The 22,591-nt window shown below is 35.1% G+C and overlaps 1 protein-coding gene across 3 annotated transcripts in view; it reads left to right on the forward strand.

Moving 5' to 3' along the window:
* The window catches only part of AEBP2 (AE binding protein 2), a 95,611-nt gene that overhangs the window by 42,199 nt on the left and 30,821 nt on the right, over window positions 1–22,591 (forward strand). Inside the window, exons 5-9 of one of the 3 annotated variants that reach the window (XM_070620741.1) lie at window positions 1,418–1,542; window positions 8,314–8,381; window positions 11,538–11,651; window positions 14,049–14,075; window positions 14,633–16,192. In XM_070620741.1, coding sequence (XP_070476842.1) covers window positions 1,418–1,542; window positions 8,314–8,381; window positions 11,538–11,651; window positions 14,049–14,075; window positions 14,633–14,678 — 380 coding nt within the window. In that variant the 3' untranslated portion in view covers window positions 14,679–16,192. Of the gene's footprint in view, window positions 1–1,417; window positions 1,543–8,313; window positions 8,382–11,370; window positions 11,475–11,537; window positions 11,652–14,048; window positions 14,186–14,632; window positions 16,193–22,591 lie in introns of those variants that run through there. The other 2 variants (XR_011540320.1, XM_070620742.1) reach the window with 2 other exon arrangements.

The following is a 22,591-nucleotide window of genomic DNA, read 5'->3' on the forward strand; positions in this document are numbered from 1 at the left end:
GGTAAAATCCTGACTTTTTTCTCCCATAAATGTCAAATATGTTTTCGTATTGATTTCCCATTGTCATTGCATTCTTAGTCTTGTGCGTTCTACTAGTTTATTACTAGGTAGTGTTTTGCTTATTTCGTTTTGAGGAAAAATCCAATGAGAACGGGCTGTCTAGGTGTTTTATTGAGTATGCCTCCTGGTGAAATCATCCCCCACAAAAGCTCTGGATTTGTGTAAGTGCTCTGAGAATTCCGTGAATAGTGGAGGCGAATCCGCGCCACATAGTGGTAAATCACAATAGTGGGGTAGATCAGCGTGCATGTTCATTCAGAATATGCTATACCAGCAGATCAAGACATTTCTTTTATTGTAAGTAAAATTGAATTTTCAGTTACAGATGATCTTGAAAACTTAAATATATTAGTAAAGCTCTTCAGTTGCAGAATAATCAACTTATTTTCTTTATCTTGAGCAATATTCTTATTAGGAATTAAAGTAGCACAATTTATAATAATATTAGCGGGATGAAAATTGAAATTTTAAAAATATTCTTACCAAGTTCAATCTTGAATGTATAACTTCATTGTGTTCACACTAAAAGATTGCTTATTCTAGGTTTGTGAGTTGATTATTTTTAAAAAGTGGTATAAGCTTATTAATATGACCTGTTTTATGACTTAGCAGGCATTTTTCATGTGAATTTGTTTTGCTTAATCATAATCTGTAGCTGCTGTATCTCTCTTTCACAAATATGGAAACAGGCTAAGGTAGATTAAGCAGTTTGCCCAAAGTTGTACAGCTGATAACTGGTGGAGTTGGGAGTTAGAAAGAATTTTGGTGGACTCATTGATATTCAAAAATGTATTTATAATTTTCTTAGATTATTATTACAAGAGTTATTCATAATCAAGAAAATACTTATCAAAACCCCCAAAATAATATTACCACTTTCTCCAATTTGGAAAAATTTTGTTTACATGTTGATGTACAGTGTTGATGAAATGTATTTCTCTGGTTGGCCGTGGTGAGTTTGCGATCTCATTGTGATGTACAGATGGAGATGTTCATCACATTGTTGAAAATGCAGGCCTGGTGCTCAGGAGAGATGCTGGAGTAAAATATAAAATTATATGGACAAGATAGTAGCTGAAATGTGGAATCCTGAGGTTTGAGGTTAGAACCTTAGACACCAAGGGGCAGAATTAACCCACGTTCACTCATTAGTTGAAATTCTTCTTTTGTACATCTTTATCTTGTCAGCTAGATTGCGTTTTGAAAGCCAGAAAAATGTTACATTTAAACACTAGATAGATACTTGTTAATCTTTTCACTCTTTCTTACTTATTGCATACTTTTGTGGAAAACAGACTATCTGGCAGACCGAGATGTTCTTCTAAATATTCTTTCTCTCTTTTGTATTGATTTTTAGCACGACCGCATGATTTCTTCGATGCACAAACACTGGATGCGATAAGGCATCGAGCCATATGCTTTAACCTCTCAGCTCACATAGAAAGTTTAGGGAAGGGACACAGTGTTGTTTTTCATAGTACTGTAAGTATTTGATTTTTCTTTTTCTAATTCTATATATAAGTTTGCAAGAATGTGTATTTTGAATTTCACAATCATATTTCTGAATTGCTCAAAATCTAAGAAAATACATTTTAACAAAATTCACAAAACCTTTTGCTTCAACAGTATTTAAAAATTTACTTGTGGTGTTGGTTATAAAGCAAACATTATGATTAAATTGGATATTTTATCCTGTAGTTTGAGCTACGTAGGAATATTGGGGGGGCATTTGGGCTACTGGGCATTTGAAGACCAGGCTCTGTCCTTAAGTAAGCTATAGGTGTGTTTTTTGACCTCTGGTTTCCTCATTTGTAAAATGAGAGCGTTCAGCTCTTTTTAGCTCATGTCCCTCTGTGCTGCGTGCCCCTCTCTTACCCCCCCAAATATATACCTAAAGTTTGTGTTAAACAGTAAATAAGATAATGGCCATCAAATTAAAGCTCCGTGAACGAGGGAATTTTTATTTGTTTTGTTCCGCTGATGTGTCCCAAGTGTCTAGAATTATGCCTAACACGTAGTAGGCACTCAGTATATTTGTTGAATGACTGTGTTGTTCAACATAGAAAAAGAAAAGTACCAAATTTGAAAAAGCAGTAAGTAGTTTATTTTTAGGTAACTAGGAGTTAATAGAGAGTTGTTGTTTCTTGCCATGTTCCTTGCCATTTTGTTATCCAGTCATCTTTAAATTGTTGTAGTTTGGTGTCCATGAGTTACTACAGTCATGCGCTGCATAACAATGTTTCGGTCAACAGTGGACCACATATATGATGGTGGTCCCATAAGATTAGTACCATGTAGCTTAGGTGTATAGTAGGCTATACTACCTAGGTTTGTGTAAGTACACTCTGTGATGTTCACACAATGATGAAATAGCCTAATGATGCATTTCTCAGAACATTGCCTCATCGTTAAATGACACATGACTTTTGAGGTAAATTTTAGACCAGATTATGGTGATTTGAATCCCTGGAAAAGAGAGAGTGTTGAATTTTGGCTGTTGAAATATAAAATATACTAAATTTGTTTTTTTTTTATATTCAGTCAAAATACATGAGAATTTAAATATGAAAGTTCAGTGTTGATATCAGTGTTTCGTTTGGTTTGAATTTCTATTTTTCCCATCTTTTTTAAAATTTTCTTATTTTTTGATTTTTTTTATTGTTTATTTTATTTTATTTTTTTGAGGAAGATTAGCCCTGAGCTAACTGCTGCCAATCCTCCTCTTTTTTCTGAGGAAGACTGGCCCTGAGCCAACATCCATGCCCATCTCCCTCTACTTTATATGTGGGAAACGTGCCACAGCATGGCTTGCCAAACGGTGCCATGTCCACACCCGGGATCTGAACCGGCGAACCCCGGGCTGCTGAAGCGAAACATGCACACTTAACCTCTGTGCCACTGGGCCAGCCCCCCCATCTTTTATAATAATGAAGTTTTCTTGTGTTTTTACTTTTTCTTCTATGTATACTTACCTCCAGTTATTTAGTATTTCTACCTATTTATTTAACATGCATCCTAACCTCCGTTGCTCTCCCTGATCCTTTTGATTTCTGATCTCTCTGGCTTACTTTCTTTATATAGTTTGATAGGTCACCTGTTAATTTTTTTTGCCTGTTTTTTAATTGTAAAACTTGACTGCCCACACAGCTATTATAACACTGTGCTGTGTTGGATCTGCCTGGTAGTTTTTCATTTTAAAGAAAGTAAATTTTCCAATGGTGTGTTTTTGTGCATAATCACTATAGGATTTGAAAGGCAAATACCTACTTAGTAAAGAAGGTTGAAAGAGGATCTTGTATTATTGCATTGCTTCGCAACAAAATTTCAGTCCTGAATGAGACGAGAAAACAACCAATAGTGGATTTTCTTTATGGAGAAAATTTAAATGGAAGCGTACTTGACATCTAAGGCAAGTTATTGTTATCATAAAATTAAATTGAGAGAATTTTTAGTCACCACTCAACCATCACTGCCCCCTAACTCAGATTTTTCACACAGTGAAACTAGGGACCAGAGAGGTTGTGTACCATTTCCAGTGTGACAGTATAGTTGTGGTAGTTGAGTATTACCATTCCATAAGATTTGTGGACCTCTGCCCCCAGCCCAGTCATGGATTCTAGGGCAAGAGCTTTTGTGGTATTTAGACTGAAATGTGTGATATTAAAAGGACATTAAAGAAAATAGACCAATAGTTAGGGATCAGTAAATCCCAGGCAAGTTTTTTAATGTATAGGGTAGATAGGGCCGAAGTGTGGATGTTGAAATTAGACTGGTAAAGGTACGAGGGAGAGAGTAAAGAATTGAATATATGGAAAAAAGAGATTGTTTAATTTGGGCTGTTGAAATATAAAATAGACTAAATTTTGGTTTTATTTTTTATATTTCAATAAAAATGCATGAAAATTTAAGAACAAAAGATCAGTGTTGATATCAGTATCTTTGCTGGTTTGAATCTCTGTTTTTCCCATGTCTATAATAATGAGATTTTCCTACATTTTCACTTTTTCTTCTGTGTATACTTAACCTCCTGATTCAAAAATCCCAGTTTGATTTTGATTCCCAAGACTAAAGGCAAGAAAGCAGAATATTAGACACAAAGAAAAGGAAACTTTTTCTGAGCTGGGAACACATGAGGGCTGTAGTTTGGATTTGAGGAAAGATGTACTATACTTCTGCTCTTAAAGAACATTGGAAGTAGAGTTATCTAAGTATGGGTGAAAGAGTTGGAAGGAAAATTTGAGGGTCTGAAGACTAGAAAGTTAGAGTGGCTGCACTGGGAGTTTTGTTGGGATTCAGCAAGACCAGAGGCTAGCTCAGCAGTGACAGTTGAAGTCCTCCGTTGAAGTTTGATAACACAGGTTTATGATTTGGTAGGTCTGTGATTGTTCTTTTTTGCAAAAGTCAGCAAGATATCTCCAGACCCAGAGTGTGGTGTCAGGGCTGATTTGTTCAGCCACTTAACTATTGAGCACCTACTGTGTGCCAGGTACTAATGATCCAGCTGTGAACAAAACAGGGTAAAACAAAACAATAGACCATGCCTACACTCTAGCGGAAGAGACATGATAAACAAGAGAAGTTAGTAAAATTGTAAAGCCTTAAAGTGAGGGTATGAGCCATTGTTATTAGAGGGAAAATCAGGTATAAAATCCTGAAGTGGGAATATGCTAAGTATGTTTGAGAATCAGTGAGTAGGCAGTGTGGCTGGAGGAAACGAGTGAGGCAGAGAGTAGGACTTAAGTCAGAGAGGTAATAGGGAGAACCTTTCTGGACTAAGACCTTGGCTTTTAGTCTGTGTGTGCTGGGAACCCATTGAGTAGGCTTTGAGTAGCCATTGTCTAATGTGATTTTTCGAAGTAATTTTCGTTGAGGTGTAGTTATGTGTTGCTTAGCGACAGGGATGCATTCTGAAAAATGCATTGTTAGGTGATTGCATCTTGCAGACATCCTAGAGTGTACTTAACAAACCTAGATGGTAGAGCCTACTACACACCTAGGCTATATGGTACTAATCTTATGGTACTGCTGTCAAATATGTGGTCTGTCATTGACCAAAATGTTATGTGACGCATGACTGTGATGATATATATATAAACTGCACCCATTTGAAGTACAGAGTTCTATAAGCTTTGACAGTTGTACTTGCCTTTGAAACCACCATCACCGCAGTTAAAATATAGAACATTCCCGTTACTCAAGGTTTTCCTGGTGTAGCTTTGTAGTTCATGCCTGCCTTCACCTCCTGCCTAGAGAACCCACTGATCTCTTCTCTCATGTAGGTTTTAATGTGCTCACTTTGGTTTTTGTGTTGAGAACAGATCGTAGGTCAGGATGAGGGGAAAAGGGGATTAGTCTTTTCAGTATCTTAGGTGAGAAGAGATGGGAATGGTTGCAATGCTAAGAAGGGTCAGATTCTGGATCTCTTATGAAAGTAGTGCAGGCATACCTCAGGGATAATGTGGGTTCGGTTGCAGACCACCACAGTAAAGCAAATATCACAATAAAGTGAATGATACAAATTTTTTGGTTTCCCAGTCCACATAAAAGTTATGTTTAGGCACTGGCCCTGTGGCTGAGTGGTTAACTTTGTATGCTCCGCTTCAGTGGCCCAGGGTTTCGCAGGTTCAAATCCTGGGCATGGACATGGCACTGCTCATCAAGCCACACTGAGGCGGTATCCCACGTGCCACAACTAGAAAGACCCACAACTAAAAATATACAACTCTGTACCAGGGGTGCTTTGGGGAGAAAAAGGAAAAATAAAATCTTAAAAAAAAATAAAAGGAAGATACAATTAGGTACCAGGAGGCTTTGGGGAGAAGTAGTAGTAGTATAAAAAAGATTGGCATCAGATGTTAGTTCAGGTGCCAGTCTTTAGAAAAAAACTTATATTTACACTGTACTGTAGTCTTTTAGGTGTGCAGTAACATATGTCTAAAAACAATGTACATACCTTAATTAAAAAACACTTTTTTGCTAAAAAAATGCTAACCATCATCTGAGCCTTCAACAAGTTGTAATGTTTTTGCTGATGGAGGGTCTTGTAAAAAACGCAGTATCTGTGAAGCACAGTAAGACAAAGTGTGCCTGTATTGACAAGAATTATGGATAGAACAGATGTTGGGTTTGATAACGTGAGGAAAGCACGACTCCAGTGTTTTTGCTCTGGGCAACTGGCCAAAAGGATGGACTTGCCATTTAATAGAGACTATGGCACTAGCAGATTGGGGGAGGGGAGTATCAAGAGCTGGAACCTTGACACATTTCATAGAGTAGTGCCTCCATCATGTAAGCAGATGGATGTAAGAGTGAGTTCAGAGGAGAGATGTGGCTACAAATGCAAACATGGAAGTTTTGAGCATATTAGTATTTAAAATATCAGACGGGATAAGATCACCTAGGAACTAAATAAACAGAAAATAGGAAAGAAGTCGTCTCAGGTTTGGGATTCACCAACATTTAATGATTTGAAGGGCAATAAATCTGATGAAATAATGGCCAACTAATGAGCACGTCTCTCTTTGTATAAGGGAGCAGTGGTGATGATAATAAGGTTACGGTTAAAAAAGTAAAGCACCAACTTTCATGTGTTTTCCTTAGAACACCTCCTTGTGATGAAGTCCTAAGGCTCACCACGGGAGGAATAGAGGTGATCAGAAAATGAAGAAACTAAAAATAGTGGGGATGATACTAGGAATTTGGAAAGAAAATTTAGAAATTTACTCAGAGTCAAAATAGTCTATGAAGATGAAAGTAAGTTTTCTAAATGTAGAAAGCGTCTGAGAGGATTAAGGACATGATACGTAGGTTTGTTGTGAATTAAGGAATAAGGGTGATGTGCACCTCCAAGTGACAGTGGCGAGGCAGAAGTCCCTTGGGGAGAAGTCACAAAGGTAGAGTGTGATCTAAGGAAGGCTTTTTCTTGGGGAACGTGGAAGAAAGATCCATAATGGAGAGAGGTCTTCGTTGGAGCTAGGTGATAGGTGAGCAAGTTCTCCGAGGTTCTGTGACGGGAAGGTTTTGGTGGAGGCAGTCTGTGTTAAACAGAATCACTTCTCTTAGTACCCAGAATGTCCAATACTAGCTGCAAATTTAAGTTTCCTAGTTATCAACTTAACTTTCGTAGGAAATAACCATACAGTTAGTGAAACAATTGGCAGAAAAATGTCTGTGAAGTACTACGTTGTGGAATTAGTCTTCTTTAATTGGAACCTTTTCTTTCGCGCCTTCTCCAGAAGAGGTCAGCAGAATCCCAGTTACCAGTCAGTGGGCTTGCTGGGCTCGATGAGTTTGCATTGTTTTTATATCTTACTTCTTTGTAAAGTATTTTGTTTTAGCATCTACAGCTCTGTTTTTGGGCTTTTGAATTAGTCTTGTTGCTAAGCCTTGAGTTAGGGTACTTGACTATAGGTTTTTAAATAATGAAGATAGAAAGTGTTTTATTTTTGTTTAAAGTGCTGATTTTACTCAGTGCTAATATGTTTGGAAGATGACACATAACATTTCGTGTGGTTGTTTGGAACTTAAATTTGGTAGAAAATATGGAGATTTAAATTATTGAAACGCTGAAGTGCCAATTTTGTTAATGTGGAAGTTGTAAGAGTTATAAAATAGCATTTTGATCTGTTTTTCTTTTATTTAAACATTACCTTAATTTTCAGAATCTGGTAATGAATGACAAGTGTATTGTTTTTCTTACACTTCTATAGGTCTTTTTGTATAGGTTGATCCACCCTTTAGTTTAGATTCTTTAAAATTGAACCTGAACACTGATTCGCCAATGTTTCTTTTAAAGTAAAACCAACCAACCAACAAAAACCCCCCAAGCCAACAGCAAATACCTTAGTAGTAAATTAGAGACTTTTTCCCTTCCCAGCAGTATTTTTTCTTTACTGTTTATTTGTTCCTAGAAATATTCCAGCCAGAATGGATTCTTGGTCTGCAAGCTAGCTAAGCTGCAGATTTAGTTGATTGTAAACTAAATAGCATTTTGAGTCCTTTAATAAGGATAATATGGTTTTAGTATTTGGCTATACAAAGCTTCTTCAGTTCCTTTCTTCTTTTGCTTTTGTGAAAATGTATGAGCAGAGGTGAAATTGCTACAAAGCAGAGCAGAACGAGATGTGGTGGTGATATCTGGTCCAGGATGTGAACGCTTAAAAGTTCTTGATTCGGATCAAAAGTACTTTTTTATGATACATTAAAATAATGTTTTACAAGTTGTTTTTATGATTTCTTTCATATCATTACTAGGTAATAGCTAAGAGAAAAGAAGATTCTGGAAAGATAAAACTTTTGCTTCATTGGATGCCTGAAGACATGTAAGTATTTGGACTACTATGTGTAATTAATAGACTAATGTCTTTTATAAAAATCTTATACTCAAAACTTATTTAAGTCATTGGATTCACATATAAAAGACTTACAAAAATTAAACTGCAAAACATTTTGAGGTTGTCAGGATTAAAGAGAATCTGTGAAAGCTCTTAAAGTACCTGGCTCAAGGTATAAGCTTTAAAACTAGCTTTTGTATTGTTTTTGTTTTGTTTTGTTTTTTAAAGATTTTATTTTTCTCCTTTTTCTCCCAAAGCCCCCCGGTACATAGTTGTGTATTTTTTAGTTGTGGGTCCTTCTAGTTGTGGCATGTGGGATGACGCCTCAGCATGGCTTGATGATCGGTGCCATTTGCACACCCAGGATTCAAACTGGTGAAACCCTGGGCCGCCAAAGCGAAGCTCGAGAACTTAACCACTTGGCCACGGGGCTGGCCCCTGTATTGTTTTTTTTTTTTAAAGAGTAATTATATATATATATTTTTAAAGATTTTTTATTTTTTTCCTTTTTCTCCCCAAAGCCCCCCGGTACATAGTTGTACATTCTTTGTTGTGGGTCCTTCTAGGTGTGGCATGTGGGACGCTGCCTCAGTGTGGTTTGATGAGCAGTGCCATGTCCGCGCCCAGGATTCGAACCAACGAAACACTGGGCCGCCTGCAGCGGAGTGCGCGAACTTAACCACTCGGCCACAGGGCCAGCCCCTCCTGTATTGGTTTTAATAAAACTTTTTACAGCAGTGTTTAATCATTTTCAGGATGTGATTTTTAAAGGATTTTTAAAGACTCTCAAGTAGTATGCCAGCAGCTTTAGATGTGCCTTTGTTTGAATTTCTTTTTTTGATTTTTTTTTTTTTTTTTGAGGAAGATTAGCCCTGAGCTAACACCTGCCGCCAATCCCCCTCTTTTTGCTAAGGAAGACTGGCCCTGAGCTAACATCCCTGCCCATCTTCCTGTACTTTATATGTGGAAGGCCTACCACAGCATGGCTTGCCAGGCAATGCCGTGTCTGCACCTGGGATCCGAACCAGCAAACTCTGGGCCACTGAAGTGGAACATGTGAACTTAACTGCTGCGCCTCTTGGCCGGCCCCTGAATTATTTATTTAAAAAATTTCTAAACATTTTCTAGCACAAAGTTAATGATAACTTATAGAGAAAAAGTAGTTGGCCAGTTTTCCAGCAGTGTTACATTTTTCCTTGCGTTCTAGTACCCTTTTAAAGCACTTTTGGCCCAAATGCTCCCTGATTTAGATATTTCATATTTAATTTTGCTTTTGTCCTTTAATTGAAAATTTTTTGTTATAAAAGGTAATGAAGTGTATCATAGAAATTTTGGAAAAAGTTGATAAGCATCAAGAATAGAATAAATAGGGGCCAGCCCGGTGGTTGAGTGGTTAAGTTCATACGCTCTACTTCGGCGGCCCAGGGTTTTGCCGGTTCAAATCCTGGGCGTGGACATGGCACCGCTCATCAAGCCATACTGAGGCAGCATCCCACATACCACAACTAGAAGGACCCACAACTAAAAATACACAACTGTGTACCTGGGGGCTTTGGGGAGAATAGGGAAAAATAAATTCTTAAAAAAAAAAAAAAAAACAAATAGAATAAATAGGGGCCGGCCCTGTGGCCGAGTGGTTAAGTTCACATGCTCCACTTTGGTGGTCCAGGGTTTCACAGGTTTGGATTCTGGGTGCTGACATGGCACCGCTTGTCAAGCCATGCTGAGGCAGCGTCCCACATAGCACAACCAGAAGGACATACCACTAGAATGTACAACTGTGCAGTGGGGTGCTTGGGGAGGAGAAGAGGAAGAAGAAGGAGAAAAAAAATAGATTGGCAACAGATGTTAGCTCAGGTGCCAGTCTTTAAAAAAAAAAAAGAATAACTATAAATGAATAGAATCTCACTGTGTATACTTTCTTTTCCAAAAATTAACAGTATGTGGTTAACATTTGTCCTTGTTATTATTTTTCTATTATATTGTTTCCCAAACTCTGTTCTAAGGTGATGTTAATGAATGTGATATAAATGAATAGTTGTGAAATAGATTTGGGAGTTTATAGTGCACATTAGCATATTGAAGTAAAGAAATCTATTTAGCTTTTTTTAATCCCATGACAATCAAACTTCATTACTATAGAACGTATTTTCCATATCTTCCCTCTACCCCTTTCAGGTTTTGTGGAAATGTTGCTATAAAATATTTTGAAATGGCTGTGTAAAATGAATATTTAATAAGCTCCTTTGTACTGAACATTAAAGTTACCTATTTTCCTCTACTGTTAAAAAAAATTAAAATCTATTAATATACAAACTGTGCCAAATGTTAATGGTTTTTGATAGGATTGCCTTCCTGAAAGTTTGTACCAATTTACAATCCCATCTGCTACGTTAGAAAGCTTATTTTTTTTGACTTATTAGCAATACTGGCTGTTATTACTCTTACTTTTTGTATTTCTTTGATTACAAGTAAGATAATTTTTAAATTGTTCGTGTCTTTGGTGCATTGATGGTTTGTGTCCTTGTCCCCCCATCCCTTTTTCCCTCACGGGCGTTCATCGATTTCATACTGTTTTGTAAGAGCTTTTTTTATATTAAGGTTATAGATATGATTCCTTTAAAAATAACATATTCAAATGCCTGTGTATTTTGGTAATTGATCAATCCAAATATTAAAATGCTTTTATTTGAGTTTCCCTGTAGGATTCAGTTTCTTTGAATTTAGGAGTTTGGTCTCATGTGCATTTCTTTTTAAGTGGACTTTAATCTGGTGGGGATTTTACTTTAATTTCTTCATAAAGAAACTTACTGTTAGATTTCCATCAAGTCAAGCTCAAGTATGAATTTCAGCCGGTTAAAAGATAGGCCGTGTGTTCTGATGTGTATTTCTAAGTTTGATGTGGCTTTGGCACCAAAAATTCCGAATTCATTTCCAAATTTATGCCTAAACTCTCACCCTGACATTTTGTTGCTAGGACTCCATATCCTGCTACTTAAATTGCTGTTTCCCTGGCTTCTGAGAAGCTTCTTAACCTAGGTGGCCCAGTCAAACCAGTGGAAAAGGCTGGATAATGCGAAGGTATATGAAAAGTAAATTTAAAATTAATGTTATTTTATTTATGACTTGTTTTTTAATTCATAGTCTGCCTGATGTGTGGGTGAATGAAAGTGAACGACATCAATTAAAAACTAAAGTAGTTCATTTATCAAAGCTACCCAAAGATACTGCCTTGCTTTTGGACCCAAACATATACAGGTAATTTAATTCTTGATTTGATGTTCTACTTTTTGAACTCTAATCTTAAACCTCCCTAAATTTTGGATGTAGTGTTAGGACTCATTTTGAAGTATGGCATGTCGGTACCAAGCATATCTTGCTTTCTGAAGTTTTGTATATGGAAATTACATCACAAAGATTTATACATCGTAGAATCCAGAAAGATAATGTTTTGGTAAAGTTTACATGCCAGCTTAATTCCAGATTTATCTTAAGTAGCTTAGATTGTAGTATACATAGTACTTTGAAAATAAGTGCCTCTTGTTTAAGTTTGTGATTCTTTTATAATAGACTTTTCTGGGCCTGGGAATGTTTTGCATGTGCCCTAAATACCATAAATGGCTGAATATTTTAAACTTATACTCTCTCCAAAATTTTTAAAAGAGTTTAAATATTACTGTGTTTGTTTTTAAGAGATAGCTCAGAGTGTTCGTATTTCTAATAGTTTTCTGATCTGACCTTTTAGTATTTTGAGCTTATCAAGGTATGGGGGGGGCAAGGAGAAGAAACCAGCATTTCTATATGCTGAGTCACTTTGCTGGGTGTTGTACATAGACTTCATCCTCATGGCAGCCCTGTGAAGTAGGTGTCACTGTCTCTGTTTTACAGATTGGAAAACTGAGGTGAGAGGTTAAATAGCTTGCCCAAGGTTATACTGTGTCTGAGCTCTATGCTGCCTCTCTCCCAATGACATTCACTAAGGTGATGTAAAAAAGGGGTGAAAATGCTTAAAAGGCACTCTTAAGGAATGAAATTCTATATTTTTAAAAGAAATTTTAATAAGTATTTTATATAGGAATAGGTTGGGTAAGAATAAGATGACATACAATGATTATAGTCCCAAATGTGAATTTTAACTATCATAAAGAGACAATGCCCTGTGCCAAATTTTGTAGCAGATAAACACTTTGAAGGTTCTGTTCATTCCATGACTCAACTTTTTGGAATGTTGTTCCATATAATGGGATTCCTATAATTTGAGACATCTTCTGAGAATGAAATTCTAACATAATGGGCCTTGCCATGTGGAAACAGAGACTCTTGAGTGTTCCTTACTTGAAAAAAAAATTATTTTAAACATCTTTTGGTGAAGGTGCTAAAATAAAAACTTGTTTTGAGGGAGATTAGCTAGGTTATCAAGAAATTAGCTAGAATAGAGAATAGTAAAATGACCTTAAAGGAGAAGATTGAGGGAAATCTGCTACAAAAAATAGGGGAAAGTCACAATTTACCTTTCTCTTTATAGAGAAGAATTGAATGTTCTTTATTTACTGGTACCTAATTTAGGGTTTATTTCTGTTTACTCTTTGAAGGGAGTAATTAAAATTAGCATTCTAAAAGAGTGATATTTTGGGAGAGTCACCCTGCTATTAGAACTGGTTGTAAACATCCTTTAGGCAGAGAGTTGACAAAGGGGCATGAATCTTAATTATTAGGATTAAGAGTAACCTTTGTGTTTCTCCCCTGCATTCAACTCCCCCCTCTCTTAAGGGTCTTCCTTTTTCACAGAACCAGCTTAGTTTTGCTGTTCTTGTGCTATATAGGAAGCAATTTAGATATTTTAGTGAACGTGACTTAAAAAAAATCCTTCAAGCTTAGAACTGATGTCCAGAAGTGCATAGGAATTGCATTGCATATTCTCAAAGTGTAATTCTACGATTCTTATTTCATTCTTAGGTAATGAAGATGTTCTTACCACATGTTAGGTGCTTCTGTGGAGTTAATTTTTTTTAACTGTACCACTCTCATCTTAAAGTTTAATTTTGAGTCTAAACTTCAAGCTTCTCCTATTCCGGAAATTAGAGTTCAGTCTGCCCTAAAGTGGTACAGAGTGATAGAACCCCTACATTTGCCATAGTGTAATGTCTTAACAATGTCTGGATTTTGATTGGGAAAACTTGTGAAATTAAGTAAAAGGTGGAAAAGCAATTATCCTGACTTGTTTAGGAGAAATAATTTGTGGCTTATGCACGGCAAACTTTTATTTATTTAAACTTTCTATCATTTATTTGTTTTTATTTATTTATTATTTTATCATTATTTATTAACTTCAAAATGAGACTAAAAAGAACGTAATTATCTGAGGTTTTAACATCGATTTTCAAGTGCTAGTTGGTTAAAATGCTTATGTTAGGCATGAGATTCTTTTTTAGAAACACATTAGCAGGCTACATAGAAAGGATTTGTTAAAAAGCTATATTATATAACTAAAGTTGCATCCATTATGTGTGAATGCTTTGTAAATAAATTTTAATGATGATCAATAATCATCACGTTGCCTATATCTTATAAATATTTTTAGTCTCTTTTTTGGAGTACTTAATGTGTTTTTTGATTCAGTTGAATAAAAGAATATTCCTTTTTCTCTTTTTCTAGAACAATGCCGCAGAAGAGGTTGAAGAGGTAAAAAATAAATAAATACATAAAAAGCAAACAAGCGGGGACACCTGCAGTCTTAGTCACTGACAATGGGTTTAGTAAAAGTTGCACATTAGAGTCAACCCCCTTCCTTTTTGTTTTGTTTTGTTTTAAAATCCAGTATTTAGAATAATATTTATGCTTAGTGTAAACATTCTGTGAATGAAGTAGGCTCTTCTGTGGAATATATTAATATATTACTGTATATCCACATTTTCATGGAATGGTACTGTGGGAGACTGAGCAAACACTCTTTCTGGCAACGTAGTGGAACAGCTTCTTAAAGGCTTTGCATGCTTGCTGCTTTAAGCTGCTTTTTTTTTCCCCTTTAGTGATTACAGTAGTTCATATTGGAAAGAAAAACAGTTACAACACGTGCCCTTACAAATACCAAAAGCACTGTAAGGATGTTTGTCTTGACAGTGTCTATTGATTTGAAGTCATATTAGGAAATATTTAGACAATGAAAATTATCAAGAGATAATTTACCTTTCAATTATGATAAATAGATGTGATTGGTTGCCATTTGTGTTCTTTTGCAGAACTCTGATAAGAAAAGTGTTCAATTTGTATTTAAGCAAACAGTGAACGACATTTGCAATCAACTAAAAATTCGTCTATCGAATTAGGGCTGAAAATTTCTGTTAAAGAGTGTTGCAGTATGTCTGGTGGCTCCCTTTTCAGGACTAGGGTTTTCTCATGGAGTACAGTATGTTAATATTTACCTATATAACTAATCTGTTAACGGTTTTTGAAAAACCTCTATTTCAAATTATTTGAATAATCCTCATATTTTCATTTTAACCTATATAAGACTCCAATTTTTTTTCTGAGGAAAGCATTTGGTTTATGAGTTATTTTGTCTTAATGTAAAGAAAATTGTATTTTTTTTTTTTAAAGTATCTTCAAACTGAATCCTTTATGCACCAAAGTTGGTTTTGAAAAGGAAAATAAAATCATTTTCTTGCTTGGTAAGCAAGAAGCCATATGGATTTTTTTTTAACAGAAATGGAAATATGTGTAACTTGTTAGTATTGTATCAAACAAATGTTGCATAGAGATAATAGAACATTGCTTGTAAATAATTCAGCAGATTTGTAATATATTTTTATATTATGAAATGTACTGTAGATGTTTTTCTAGAGGCATGAAAGTTAAATGTATATATTATGGGTAGAAATAATATTGAAGGATATTGTAATTCACTAGTGCTGCCAGAGGAATTGTTAATAAAGCACCTTCTTTAACAATAAATGTCTTTTTGCAGACTTAAGGGACTATGTACTACTGTTAATATCTATAAGAACAAAACACATTGAACATCCTTCCAGAAAGTCTTTGAGGGAGGACCTATACCCATAATAGAATTATGGCACTCATTTCTGACAGTGACTGTGAAATCAATTATTTCCTTACTGTTGGAAGGACATATTGTAAAGTATGTAGTATACGCAGTCAAACTGCAGAAAATACTCCTGATTGAGGAGTTTTCACTTTACTACAGTGATATAAAAAACCAGCAATTTTTACACTAAATTTTTTAAAGAAAGAATAGACAAAAATATAGACGTAAGCCTTTGGTTCCAAAATGGGAAAGGTTCCATAATACATAAATCATTTCTCATTTACTTTAAAAAAATTTTAAAAATAAAAATTATGGAAGACTTTATTCGTTAACAATGAGGGTAAAGAGCTATATACATGGAATGAGTCATAAAATTAAATGAAGTGCAAATAAAAGCACTGCTACTATAAGACATTCTGGAATGGTTGTTTAATAAGGGTGTTATCCATATGATCTGTAGCAAATGTGATTTTATTTTTAAAAAGAAAAGAAAAGCAGTGTGTTTTCTTACTATTTTGTTCTTTTGCTTAAGCACTTCATCAATTGCTTTATTCTGTATCTACGAAGTAATCTGCAATCTCCTTTGTTCTTTTTAAAGTTTGATTTGTTATAAAATTGCCAAATAGAAGTGTTTCAGATATATAGTTTGTACCTGTATTTTTTATTTTATTGCCTCATGTTCTTGTAACTCATTCTTAATTGACCGATGATTGTAGACCTTGCCTGAGTATTTTTTCTAATAAAACAAAGCAAATCACGTTTAGCTTCCAAATTGTAACAATTCAATTAAATTTTAAAACTACATCTGAAATATACTTCTAATCTTTTCTTTAGGGGCATAGTGAATAAATTAGTTGTTTCATTGTGTGGAAATATTTAGATGTCCAAACCAAATTTCCTGGTTATTGATTAGCCTCTGAGTATTCAGTCCCTCGTACTTTGCTGCTTATCTGACTTTGGTCTGATACTATTGTTAACACACCAAAAAGAATATGGAATTAAAATGAAATAGTTTTATAACTTGTATGTATACATATGTACACACTTGCGATTATGATTGGGAAATAAGTGTGAAAATTTTAATTTATGATGTTCATTCAGGGATGTCTGCTCGTCTATATTGTTCCTCCTAACGTTTATGTATGACATATTTGTGATAAGGCCCCTGAAATAATCAGTCTCTTATTCAAAATCCATCTTTTAGTTCAGCGGCGGGCAAACTGCAGCCTACAGGCACCCCCATTCACTGACGTTTGTCTGTGACTGCTTTCTCCCTATGGTGGCAGAGTTGAGTAGTGAGATCTTAGGGCCTGCAAACCTGAAAATTTACTATCTGACCTTTTAAGGAGAAATTTGCCAGTCCCTGATATATTTGATAAAATTTTTAGAAAAATAAACCTGGACCACACAACTTAAATTTTAATGTGACAGTGTTAATCTTGGTAATAAGCCAGTACGTTAAATTTCAGTGAAAGCTGTTTAATATACTTTACGGTAAATATTGCCATATTAGGTATCTGCAACAAATGGTGGTGGTTTTTAAAACTTTTACGTTAGATTTCTTAATAGTTTCATTTCACCATTTGTTTTTATATTTTGTTTTACTAAATAGGACTAAATGAGATTTTGTATATCAGATCATGTTTAAACCATAAGGCACATCTGCTCTATCCAAAAGAATCTTAAAAGTGGAAAATACTGTAAAATTTAAAGTTGTTTATTTTTCTAATAAACTTACTTTTTCATTTATAACAACATAGATTACTTCTGAATTTCAGATGAAAGGAAATTAAAAGGGACAGTAATTAATTCTCAGTGTGTACTTTAAGATTTGTTTTACTCATTGAAAGCATTGATAATCGTGTCAGTAAATCTTTGTAAAACTTTTTTCCCTTTCACATCTTAATAAGATGTTTCAAATATGCAAGTACTCTTAAAAGGATAGAATTTGGCACAGTTACTTAAAACTTCTTTTATTGTTTGCTATTTGAATTTTTTAAATAATATATGGTTAATGCAGGTGTTCGATATTTGAATAAAATATAAAAATGGGACTACATGGTTGAAGTCTTTAAAAGAGTGGGCAGGCTTTATAGTCACAACTTTTTTTTAAAAAAATCATCTTTAATACCTCTGCGTAAGTTCTCTAAAAGGCAAACAAAAATTCTTAGTTTAGGTAGATTTTTAACATGAAAATCTGATATATTTGTCTGTATAACAAGGCCTACGGTTGCGGACTTGCAAGGAGATGCTGATATATATAGTCTTTTTTAAAAAAAGTTATATATGTCATTTGAGTATTTTGGTTTTTTTGGAGAGAAGTGATACATTTTGGGGGGTTTCAATGAAAAATATTTTTCTATTCTAAAAAATATAGAAAGTATTTCTTAAAAGGATAAAATTTTGTTAGAAAATTTCTTACTTGTGTATTTTTCTTAATTCTTAAAGAATCTGACCTGTTGGAGGCTGTTTTGCAATTCCAACACTGCAGCTTAAATAAGATCTGCAGAGTTCTTTTTTTTTTAGGTTAGAGTATTTTGTCATTTCTAATGGTTATGAGCCTTAGTAGCCTTAAAAATGTAATGAAATGCTGTATTCTTATTTTTAATTAAAAAATTTAAAAAAAAATTTACATAGTCCAATTTATTCCCTGAATCAGGTTTGCATGGTATATAACACATAGGTCTATTGCTATGAAAATAAAAAGGACTTGTAAGTAGGTTACAGCAGGAATTGCAACCCATGTTTTTTTCTAGGTCAGTATTCTTTCCACTATACCAAACTGCTTTTCACAGTGTGAGAGAGGAAATACATGTACTTTGTAATACTGCTATGAAGTTGCTTTCAGTGTCCACCATAGCCAGTCCCTAGCATGATGTCTCTCAGATACTCATTGAATGAGAATTATAGGTGAGTACTTGTTATAGTAAGGTCTTTTGGAGAGTTATGGCCATTAGACACTAGTAGGGTTAAGCAACCTGGCTTAAACCACGTAATTGTTACATAACTTTTCATATGAACCTATAAAGGGAGCTATTCTACAGCTTGTCTAAACATTCGCAGTGTAAAGGATTATTGATGTTATATTTTTACGTACTCAATTGTAACCATTTTTGGTTTATTTAATTTTGTTAAAAATGTCCTCAATCTTGTTTATAGTAGAGCTGTATTTTTTAATGAGATCCCAGTTGTGTTTATGATATGATGAACATTTTTAAGCAATAGCACTTTTAAGGAGTTACCCACTATTTGATTTATTTGACTGTTTGTCATGGTCCCAGAGCATTGTCCCCCAAAGAACCTTTTTTCTTCTTCACTATTTATGTGCTTCTACTAAAGAAAAACCTATGTTTTACAAATCTTACAATTTTATTATGGAATTGTCAAGGATTTATTTATACATTCCTGTTAAAACAATTCCAGAAGTTCATTTATAGATGAATGCCTAATGGGTCTCGTGTAAGGTGATCACATGTTTTGGGTCTTTTTCCTTTTAGAAAAGCATGAAGTTTTGGGGAGAGTATGTAGCTAGGGAATAATAATTGATTGTAAAATTTGAGCATTTTACTCTTGATACCTGGGTCCAATGCAAGTAGTTCAGAATAAACGTTGAGTGTTGGAAAAGAGTGGGTTGGAAGATTCCCAGCTTATGTCTTCTTGAGTTTCATAAATTAAGAGAACCTAATTGTTATTTTCTTAATACTTGCATATCTGTTTAATACCTGTATGATATCTTTAAAAGATTGCAGTAAGTGTCCTAAATGTCATTCTTTGTAGAAGTTGAGTGCTTGAGTTTCTGTTTCTTCTTTTCCTTATATGTTCTCCTCTAAATAACCCAAACTATCTAATTTCTTTTTTAAATGTAGTTCAGAATAGTCAGCAGTTCGTTAAAAATTTGTCTTAAACATCAGTAATATTTTAAAAAATAGTTTCTTTGTTATTAAAATTATAATTGCCAAAATGAACAAATTAATAGTATAGAAAGTAGTGATAAAAGTGAAAATTCTCACTTTCAGCTGACTACGCTTTCCTGGTCTCCAGACTAATACGTTGTTGAATCCTTCCAGAACTTTTTTCCTGTACTTATGTAAATTGTTATACATGCACCCAATTCTAGGATTTGGCATTTACTCAACACATCCGTACAGATTTTTCTTATTACTGTTTTTATGGCCAAATGTGATGTACCGTAAATCATTTAACCATTCCCTGTTGGCTGACACTGAGATTGTTTACAGACTTTTTGTCATAATACAACAGCATTCTTGAAAATATCCTTGGAGACATATTTCTATACTGTAGTTTCCTGGAAGAGACTATTAGCCTACTTAAAGAGTTTGTGAGTTGTGTCTGTTGTAAAGTTTTGGTATTGCCAAAATGTGTCCCTAAAAAGATAGTGCCAACACAAACTCCTGTTAACTGGATACGAGTACGCTTTTCTTCACTGCACCAATACTTAAATGGTATCAATCTTTAAATTATAGTCAAGCTAAGGTGGAAAAGTGTGTTAAGAGTATGCGTTGCCTGGATTTAATTCTCAGTTCAACTGAAAAGTGACTTTGTGGTTTTGGGGAAGTTACACTTAAACTCTATGTGCCTATTTTTTCATTGTAAAATGGCGTGGTATTATTTACCCGATAGTTTTTGTTCTGAGGTTAAAATGAGATGTATGATCAATCTTTTTGAATGAGCATGACTTGTGTGCAATCTTAATATTTATATCATATTATGATCGCTGCAAACCCCCTCTGGATGTGATCTTCTCTTGCCATTGGAAGAAATGATCCTCGGTTTTTCTGGTTATTCTTGGGTAATAAAAAGTCCTCCATTCAGGTGTAGTCACAAATAATCTCATTTTAGCATCTTTTTAATTTCAACAAGTATATATCTTTTAATTCACTTTAATCGTACAGTTAGATGAGGTTTGACGGATGCACATAACCATGAAGTCACCACCACAATGAAGATGCAGAACATTTCATTGCCTCCCATAAGTTTCCTCATGCTTGTTTGCAGTCCGTCCTTCCCTCCCGGCCCCAGACCCAGGCAGTCACTCATCTGCTCTCTCTTACTGTAGATTGGTTTGCATTTTCTAAAATTTTATATAAATGGAATCATGCAATATGTACTCTTGTGTCTGGCTTCTTTCATTCAGCACAATGATTTTGAAATGGATCAATGAATGCTATAAATACATTTTCTGCTTATCTTGTGATAATGAACATTTTTCTGTATTTTTTGGTTATTTGTATTTTAAATAAGAATTGGGGACACTAAAAATCATTTGAACTCTTCTGACTTCAGATTATTTCAGATTTGCTAAATAAGTACAAAAGACTTCTGGGGTTGATTGGGCAGCATTAAAGGCATTATTTAAGGCAATTTTTAAATGAATTATTTGATCATAATTTCATAATTTATATCAACTTTTAAGGCATGGCTTAGGATGGAAGTTTTTAAGTATTTCTTTACACTGGAGATGTTAGAACAAGTATTTCTAGCAAAGAAATGTGCTTCTGTTGTATTAGGAATGTCATGAAGTTAGCTGTCAGCCTACAAAATTAATAAAATATTAATTAGATATTAATGTTAATAGAAAGCAAAATCTTAGAACATCTGCAAAGTGCAAGGCACTGTTCTGGATGCTCGGGATTCAGTAGTGAACAAAATAAACATTCGTGATCTCATGGAATTTAAAAGTGTGTGGATGGGAAATGACAAGCACTATGCAATGAGTAAAATGTATAGTGGGTCACGTGCTGTAAGTGCTACAAAGAAAAACAAAGTAGGGGAAGAGAGAGTGAGTGAGTTTTTGATGCAATTAATTGGGGTAGCTGGTAAGGCCTTAGTGATAAGGTGACATTTGCGGGTATATGAGGGAAGAGCATTCCTGGCCGAGAGAACAGCAAATATAAACACCCTTGAGGCAAGAGCATTTGTTTAACTCTCTGTTAGGTTCTTACACTGTCCCAGAGTGATCTCAGGTGTTGGTGATGCTGCATTGAACAAAACATTAAAAAAAAAATTTAGCTTCTTCGAGGTTCTGTTTCCTCTTGGTGTGTTGTAGGGCTGGGGTTAACGTAAAAGAACTTTATCTTTGAGGGGATGCGAAGCTGTTGGAGGTTTTTTTTAAAAAAAATATTGGCACCTGAGCTAACAACTTGCCAATCTTTTTTTTTTTTTTCCTGCTTTTTTTCCCCAAAGCCCCCCAATACACAGTTGTGTATTTTAGTTATGGGTCCTTCCAGTTGTGGCATGTGGGAAGCTGCCTTAGGATGGTTTGATGAGCGGTGCCATGTCCAAGCCCAGGATCTGAACCGGCGAAACCCTGGGCCGCTGAAGGGGAACGTGCGAACGTAACCACTCGGCCATGCGGCCGGCCCCTGTTGGAGGGTTTTGAGCAGAGAAAAATTATGATCTGAGTTATGTTTTACAAGGATCCCTCTGGTGACTCATTTGACGAACTGATTGTAAGAGGGTAGGGCCAGAGGCAGGAAGAGCAGTTAGAAGGCTATTAAAATAGTCAGTGGCTTGAACCAGAATGGATGGTGGTGAAAAATTGGAACTTGGGTATTCATTTGAAGGTAGGTGTGTAGAGAATTTGGGTGTAGTATGAGAGTCAAGAATGACTCCAAGTTTTTTTGCCTTAAGCTACTGGTAGGGTGGAACTGCCATCCAGTAGTGACAGAAAGACTGCAAAGTGGAGAAGATTTGGGGAGGGGTGAATTAAGCTTTGAATGGTTTATTTTTGGGGTACTTAATGACATCCAGGTGGGGGTTCCATGAGTCAGAGGGGAATTTATAGTGGAAATGATTTAAAGTAGAAGACGGTGAATGCAATTTACATAGTTTTTTTGAGATTTAAGTTGCTGCACCTTCATAAAGATGAATTTATCATTTCACCTCCAGTGAAGAATTCATAAACTTTTTATGAGTGTGGGCTGGAGCAAGTGTAGGACCCTTGGCACTTTTTGAACAAGCAGTGAGCAGTAGGAATTCAACCTAGGTCCTCCTAGAAATAGATACTTTTTGATAGGTTTATCTACTGCCAAATGGTAAAGAATGATCAGTGGTTTGAGTTGTTTGTGATAAAAAATTTAGGAACAGAATGACAGCTGTGTATCCTTTATGTCTTGTGTATCATATACCAGTTTAA

The sequence above is a fragment of the Equus przewalskii genome, chromosome 5, assembly GCF_037783145.1.
Source record: "Equus przewalskii isolate Varuska chromosome 5, EquPr2, whole genome shotgun sequence".
In the NCBI taxonomy this organism is placed as follows: Eukaryota; Metazoa; Chordata; class Mammalia; order Perissodactyla; family Equidae; genus Equus; species Equus przewalskii.